Source organism: Otolemur garnettii, unplaced genomic scaffold (genome assembly GCF_000181295.1).
Source record: "Otolemur garnettii isolate 467f Iridium unplaced genomic scaffold, OtoGar3 scaffold00100, whole genome shotgun sequence".
Lineage (NCBI taxonomy): Eukaryota > Metazoa > Chordata > Mammalia > Primates > Galagidae > Otolemur > Otolemur garnettii.
In genome coordinates this window covers 5,220,223-5,228,217 of record NW_003852495.1, presented here as the reverse complement: position 1 = coordinate 5,228,217, position 7,995 = coordinate 5,220,223, and the positions used below count along the sequence as shown (strand labels likewise).

The following is a 7,995-nucleotide window of genomic DNA, read 5'->3' as shown; positions in this document are numbered from 1 at the left end:
GTAGGTGTGTGGGGTGAGTGTGTGTGGTATGAGTGTGGTGTATGTGTGTGAGTGTGTAGTGTGTGTGTGGTAGGTGTGTGGGGTGAGTGTGTGTGTGTGTGAGTGCTTATGCTGCGCCTATGCGGCTTCTTCCTCCCCAGGGCTGTAATCTGGCTCCTCTCTCCTCTCCAGCAGCGGGGAACCTAATCTACGGGCTCCACCCGTAGTGGCCTCTCTAAATCAGGCAGTGGGCCCTATTCGGATTGCCAAATCTGGCCATAGCTGCATTTTATTTGACCTATTTTTTAAAAAATATCTGAATTAGCCAATATTTAATAATTAAGAGATTACATAAAAGTCCGTGACACTTGAGAATGCTGCGGTGTGAACCTGCTCTGAGCACAGCAGCCCTTCACTGCCCAGCTTTAAGGGCTGTCCTCGTCCCCACGCCACAGGGGAGGAGACCAAGGCCGAGAAAGCTGAGCAACGTGCCCGGGGTTACCGGTGAAGCAGGCGTCCAGAGGCCGTGCCCCTTACCCTAGGCCCCACTGCCCCTCTTCAGCTGATTCTAGAAAAGTAAGGGCTCCTGTTTTCCTCTGAGGCCAGCAAGTCTATTTGGGGCCCTGTTTTGCTCATTCTGTCATCTCCACGGTCGGTGGCATTGAGGTTTGCACCTCCAGCCGTCCAGACCTCCCGGGGGAGGTGCTAGGGAGGACACCCCCCTGCCCCCCACCCCTTCGTGCCCTCTGGGACACTCACTGATGACGTCCAGGACGCTGTGCTCTGAGAAGGTGTACTGGTTGTAGCCGCCCAGGTCCCCGCGGAAGTAGTACTTGCCGCCCAGCTCGGGGCTGACGTTGTTGAGCAGGAGGGTGCAGTTGCGCAGGCCCAAGTCCCCCAGGAGGCGGCTGCGGCCCTGGAAGCTCTCGTGGACGACTTGGGTGCGTGACTTGAAGACCACTGGCGGGTAGTTCTTGGGGTAGGGGCTGTTGAAGTACCACACGCCGTGCACAACAGCCGGCCGCAGCTCATCAGGGAAGTCAAAGCGGCAGGGGATGGACACACAGGTACCTTCAAAGGCTGAGATGGACGAGGGCATCCAGGCCCCCCAGTGACCCCCTCGAGAGGCTGTGGGAGAGCAAGGGCACTGAGGCTGAGGGCCGTGTCCCACCTGGATGGCCCCCTCCTGCTCCCATCACCTGCCACTGGCCTCGGGGTTCAGGGACCCAGAGAAAGAGTCCCAGCCTGCTCAGGGGCCAAGACCTTGCCATTACCTGAAATCATAATCCAAAACAGGGGCAGTGCTGTGAGGAATATCATCTTGTGCAGCAAGTGAGTGATAGCTGGAGAGAAGAGGAGAGGGGTAGCAACCTCAAGGGAGGCAAAAGGGGTGTCTGGCGAGACTTCGGGAGGGGGTCTGTTCAGATGTTAGCTGCCGCTGCCATTATTTATAATTGCAAACACTTATATAGCATTGGCCATGTGCCAGGCCCCAGTGCTTTACTTTGCTATGTTAACTCATTTGTTCTCTTTGAGGGAGATTCAAGTATTAGCCTCATTTTATAGCTGAGATCCAGAGAGGTTAAGTAACTTGCCCAAGGCCACACAGCTAGTTGGCAGTTTTAACCACCAGGTTGTCCTGGGCAGTACTAATGTCCTGTAACTGTCTTCATTTTTATCATGCCCCCTTGGGGGCTCCAGAAAGTTAAGAATCAAGGCTGCAGCAGTGATGGAAAGCAAGAGAAGCAAGCCACAGACATAAGAAGGGGAAGTGATCCCCTGACCCTCACCTCAATCTCCTTGAGTGGAGAACGTCCTCTGGTTCTACTTGGAGCTGCCAGCCAACCTGGAAGGGGAGTCAGACAGGTGCGAGGGGGCAAGGGCTTGAGCACCCACTGCCCTGCTCCTTGGGTGTCCCCTACACAGGTCGCAGCCCTTCATAAGGCTGCCACATGGTCTCTGCTGCTGGCACATGCCTGGGAATCTTCCACATAGCCCTGAAGCCACTCCACAGCAACACCTCCCACAAACTGGGACGTGGGAAAACTGTGGGGAGGGGAGGGGACAGCAGCATGGGGGGCAAAGCCGGGGTGTGGCAAGGGGGGCGAGGGAGCAGATGTCCCACGGCTGAGGCCTGGGGGTGGCCAGCAGGGACACAGTCCCATCAATGACTGGGTTTCACGGCATCAGCATTCCCAACATGCCGTGTGAATTCCTGCCGCCCTCTCCCACCCCACAGACGGCCCCTGGTGTCCCCACCCTCTCCAGAGGCCACTGGCGGGTACAAAAGAGTCCTGTTCCCTCAGGGAAAGGGTGCCTCATCCTGGGGGGCTTCCAGGGTAGGTGGGCAGTAGGAGAGGAGTCAGGCACTCCTGGCTGAGCTTTGAGTGGGGCTAGGAGGGACCCGGGTGGGGGATAAGGAGCCTCTGGCACTGGGACGCCTCGAGGTTGGAGCCAGGATTTCCACGTGGCTGCTTTCCCAGCCTTCGCTGCCCCCTTCCCACAGACACATGCAGACATATCCAAACAGCGCTATGAAATGTGACAGGTCTAATCTCTGCCAGAAGGAGTAGGCTCGGTCAACAGAGGCCCTGCATACACATGCAGGCACTGAGCCCCCTGTGCCCACAGAGATGTCCTGGCATTCATATGGCCACAAAGGCACACCTGGGCTCCACACCCACCTGGACAGACACTGTTCTGGCATTCAGGCTCACGACGATGCAAGGACACCACACACACACACACACACTCACACTCTCTGAGCTGTAGCTATATGGGTCCGCCCAGACACACACCGATGGACACATGACATTACGTCACCCTTGCACCTGCTACAGGAAGGTACAGAAGGCAGACAAAGGAGGGGACTGGGGCACAGGCTGAGCAGACATGTGAAACGCCTGCAGAGGCCAGGCATTCTTAAGGAAAACGATGAAAACTTATTCCCAGGTTGGGGCTGAAACAATCTGAGCTGTTACAATGTGTCCTGCTCCCTAAGGGCAATGCTATACGAGCACATGGACAGTGTATCCACAGTATTACAATTTCAAGGGTGGGACGAGGAAAGACACACCCAGAAAGTTTCCTTAGTGTGGCATAAGGAAAACAGTTGAGAAACATGGATGCAGACTGGGATTCACACAAGAGAAGCGCAGGGCAGGCATGCAGGTGCAGGAGCACACGTGTGCAGGCGCACGTGCGCGCACACACACACACACACACACACACACCTGTCATGCACCCAGGTGCGGGAACCTGCTCACTCACGGCCCACTGCCCCCAAATACTCCCAGTCTGCAGCGTGCATGTGCCTTGTCACTTAGGCATCCGCTCTTCCTCCAACCCAGGAAACCCCCACCTGTCTGCCCCACCCGTGGGAGCCCCAGGGCAGCTGCTCCTGCAGAACCTCAGCCAGGGGTGCCCAGTAAGCACCCTTTGGGCTTCCTCTCTGTGGATTCTTCTCAAGGCCCCCATCCCCGTCCCAAACATCATCCCAGCCCATTTCCAAAGCAAGCCGAAACCACACCCTCCTGCATCCTAAATTAGTGGCCATTCCCAGTGACCCTCCCTTGCCCAGAGAACCTGACCTTGTCCTGCTTTGGGTGCCGCCGCCTGGTGCTCTGCTCCCCCACGCCCTGGCCTTTCTGCACAGTACTCACTCGGGCACTCTTGCTTCTGTACCTCTCCTCTGCTGGCCCTGCTTGTGGTCCCTGCCTCCCAAGGCCTAGGCCCCCACTTGCCAGCCCGTCCCCTCCCCCTGGGTGCCAGGGGCCGCCTGCCTCCAGGGCCCAGCTCCTCCCTGCCCCCGGGGGAGGGGGGCACAAAGGGCCCTTGTCACCATGGGGCTCAGACAGGGCAGCCTGACGCCTGGGTTCTACTAGCTCCTTCCTGGAGGGCATGGGGGTGCTGCCTTTCTCAGTCCGTTGTCCTCCATCACTGTGCACCCTGATTCTGGATCCCATAGAGACAGTCTAATCTATCTGGAAGTCCCAGGCTGAGGGATGGAAGGCCTTGTCCTCTGGCAACATCAGGTGCAATGTCGAGGCTTGTGTGGACAGGGGGAGGAAATAGGCCCCCCTGCCCTCTCAGTGTCTTGTCCCCCTTGGTCATCCTGGTCCATTTTCCTCTTGGCTCCCCTTACCAACTGAAATGACCTTATGCATTAATTGTCTTCCTTCATGGGGACGCAACCTCCATGAAGGCAAGGGCTCTGTCTGTGTTATTCTCAATCTCTGCTGCTTGTAGACTAGCTCCTGCCACTCGGTTAAACTTAATAACTGGTTACATGCTTGAATGTGTCCCTGAGAGGCTGTGGCAACTCTGGACACAGGGCATTTGTCCCTGGAAAGCTGTCCGCACCTCATGGGACTCTTCACTCCAGCGCAGGCCACAGCCTGCTCATCCTTTGGGTTCAACAACCAGAATGCAGTGTCCTCGAGAAGCCTTCTTGTAGTCCACCAAGTCCCTCCACCAAAACACGGTCCCTCTCCTCCACAGCCCCAAGAGCACTTGCCACTTGCATGTTTGCTCATTGCCCCTCAGCTGGACTGGGGGCTCTCAGAGCGCAGGCTTCACTCAGCAGAAACCTGCCTGTATGTCTTGTGCACCCTGTGTCCCTGGAATGCTTGTTGCAGAGGTCTGTGCAGACTCTGAACTGGCTGAGGGCCCTCTGTGTGCGGATTTCACAGTGACCTTGCCGCCATCGCAGCTCTGCCTACTGGTCATGGCCTGTGCAAGATGGGTTCTGGGGCAGCTGGGGGTGGTGTGATCTAGTGTAGTGGTGGTTTGACCGTGAGCTGTTTGGCCACACTGGGATACTATCTGTCCTCTTTCAGGCCAGAGCAATGGGGAGGGAGGGTCCTTTCTCCCAAGGGAGAACCCAGGGGGTGAAGGGTGGGGAAATCCCTCAGCCCAGGGAGTGGAGGAGTCAAGGAAGGCTAGAGGGGGAAGGGGAGTCCCACCCCCACCTCAGGCTTCATGATGTCAGACTCTGCCCGTGCCTTTCCCAGTCAGGGGACAAAGGCCCATTGAGAGTGGGGTGGGGTTTGAACGCCTGGGTCCCAGAGAAGACAGGGGCCAGGCGCCTGGGCTTTGGGGGAGGACACCCAGATCCTGGGGTACTCATATGTCACAGCCCTCAGTTATCAGAGTGACATGCCTGTGTGGCCTGGAGCCCCATGTCCTCTCTGGGTGCTCTTGGGGGAAGGATGTGCAGACAGGTGGGTCCCACTGAGAGTTCTGGTAGTCTGTGGTCTCAATCTCAGGTCTAAAGCCCACCAAAGGAGAGCAGACAGACTAAGAGGGAGGGCTGGGTGACGGGACTGTGGCCTGGAGAACAGGTGCCACCTACAGGGGACAGTCGCCAGGACACCAGGGGTCAGTGCCACCTGAGCAGTTTATCATTTGTGAGAAAGCGGGTGTATTGTTCTGCTAGTGCTGCCACAATAAAGCATTGCAAAATGGCTGGTTTTAAAAACAGAATTAAAGGTGTTGGCAGCGCTGATTCCTTCTGGGAGTATAGGAAGGGTCTCTTCTAGGCCTCTATCCCTGGCTTGTAGATGGCTATCTTTTTTTTTTTTTTTTTTTTTGTGAGACAGAATCTTACTCTGTCACTCTCAGTAAAGGGCTATGGCATCATAGCTCACAGCAACCTCAAACTCCTAGTCTCAAGTGATCCTCTTGCCTCAATCTCCCAAGTACTGGGACTATAGATGCCTGCCACAATGCCCAGATACTTTGAGAGATGGGATCTCACTCTTGCTCAGGCCAGCCTTGAACTCCTGAGCTCAAGTAATTCACCTGCCTCAGCCTCCCAAAGTTCTAGTTACAAATATGAGCCAATGTTTGAATTTTATTTTATTTTGTTCATTTATTTATTTTGAGACTGACTCTCACTCTATCACCCTTGGTAGAGTGCTGTGGTATTTTTAGTAGAGACAGTGTCTCACTCTTGCTCAGGATGGTCTCAAACTCCTGAGCTCAAGCAATTCACCTGCCTTGGCTTCCCAGAGTGCTAGGATTACAGGAGCGAGCCATCACACCTGGCCTACAGGGCCATCTTCATCTTCACATGATATTCTACTGTGTGTGTTGTCTCTGGTGCAATTTCCCATTTTTATAAGGACATTGGTCATATTGGATTAGGATCCACTGCAATGATCTCATTGTATGATAACTATAAAGACCCGCCTCCCACTAAGATCACATTCTGACTTACTGGGAGTTAGGACTCCAACATGAATTTTGGGGAGAGCACAATTAAACCCGTAACAACAGGAATTCACACAGTTTTATCTAAAATAATGTGCAGCAGGACATGGTGGCTCATGCCTTTAGTCCCAGCATGTTGGGAGGCAGAGGTGGGAGGATTGTTTGCACCTAGGAGTTTGAGACAAGCCTGAGCAACATAGTGAGACCCTATAAAAAGTAATAAAAAATTATCCAGATGTGGTGGTACCTGCCTGCAGTCCCAGCTACTTGGGAAGCTGAGGCAGATGGATTACTTGAGCCTGGGATTTCAAGGCCACAGTGAGGTATGATCACACTACTGCACTCAAACCTGGATAACAGAGTAAGAGCCTGTCTCTAAAATAAATCACTCAATTTTAAATTAATTAAATTAAATTAAATATTGTGCAAAACTCATCTCTAGGCAGACTCAAGCTCTCAGGTGTACCCATTAAAGCTCTCTTAAATGCACGCTGGGGCTTGGTCCAGCCAAAGAGGCACTGGTTGCCCTCAGCATGTGCTGAAAGTTTCACACAATGGTCCTCAGCATTGCCCATGGGAGCTTATACAAAATTCCAGTTTTAGGGCCCCAGCCTGCACCTGCAAAATCAGGAATTCTGATAGTGAAGCCCAGCAATCTGATTTTAATAGGCCCTCCAGGATATTGTGATGGATAGCTCTCTAAGACCTCCCTGGAGAACCTCTGGCCAAGGCGAGAGAGTGTCATTATATGGAATTGGCAATTTCAGATCTCCCACCTCCCAAGCATGAATCAAGAGGCTGGGAGAGGCCTCCACCCTCCCCTGCCAATACTCATCCTTTACATTTGTGAAGCCTGTGAAAGAACTTCACACTCATTCTCTTGGCTGAACAACTCCACGGCCAGATGAGCTAAGTACTACAGAGAAGCTTCTCTCCTCTTAAAGATGAGGAAGCTGAGTTCCAGATGGGGAAAAGATGCATGCGAGACACAGCAGCTGATGGAGGCCAGGCTCTGCACAGCCCCCTTCTCTCTCCCGCCCTCAGTCTTCATTCAGGGAACCTTGCCTCCCGGATGACAAGCCTCTAAGGCTGAGGACAAGAGTTAGTAGTGTCCAGAGTTGATCTGGATCCCGTTTGGGTGCAGTTTGGCTCCCAGAATGTTGATTTTAAAAATCACATTCCTGAAGGATAAACTATGATATGTGTATACCATGGAAAACTATTCAGCCATAAAGAAAGATGGAGACTTCACATCTTGTGTATTTACCCAGAAGGATTTGGAGAACATCTTCCTAAGTAAAGTATCATAAGAATGGAAAAGCAAGCATCTAATGTGCTTGGTATCGACCTGAAACTAGCATTGATCATCTACATACCCACATGAGAGGAAAACACATTTCAATTGAAGAAGGGGAAGGGAAGAGAGAGGCAGGAAGTGCGGTAAGCTCTTGCCCATTAGGTACAGTGTAGGGATATAGGGGTATACGGCACACCTGGGTGAAGGGCTCAACTGAGACTTGGACTTTACCTAACAAATAAGAAAAATGTAACCTAGTTGTATGTGCCCTTATATTAATCTGAAATTTAAAAAAAAGAAATTGTATTGAGAGGAAACTAGAATTTAAAAAAAACAACCCAAAACCACATTCCTTTAATCAGTTGACAGTATTTTAAAAATCAGAAAATTTCATGGTTTGGCGCCTGTGGCTCAAACAGCTAAGGCACCAGCCACATACACCTGAGCTGGCGGGTTCGAATCCAGCCCGGGCCCGCCAAACAACAATGACGGCTGCAACCAAAAAG

The 7,995-nt window shown here is 53.0% G+C and overlaps 1 protein-coding gene across 2 annotated transcripts in view; it reads right to left on the bottom strand.

The window, feature by feature from the left end:
• The window catches only part of MAG (myelin associated glycoprotein), a 16,980-nt gene extending 13,221 nt beyond the window's left edge, over positions 1–3,759 (bottom strand). For both annotated transcript variants that reach the window (XM_003796091.2, XM_003796090.2), the window contains exons 1-4: positions 3,642–3,759; positions 1,770–1,825; positions 1,254–1,322; positions 739–1,107 (exon numbers count right to left, since the gene is read on the bottom strand). In XM_003796091.2, coding sequence (XP_003796139.1) covers positions 739–1,107; positions 1,254–1,299 — 415 coding nt within the window. In that variant the 5' untranslated portion in view covers positions 1,300–1,322; positions 1,770–1,825; positions 3,642–3,759. The remainder of the gene's footprint in view (positions 1–738; positions 1,108–1,253; positions 1,323–1,769; positions 1,826–3,641) is intronic.
• Between the last annotated feature and the right edge of the window lie 4,236 nt (positions 3,760–7,995).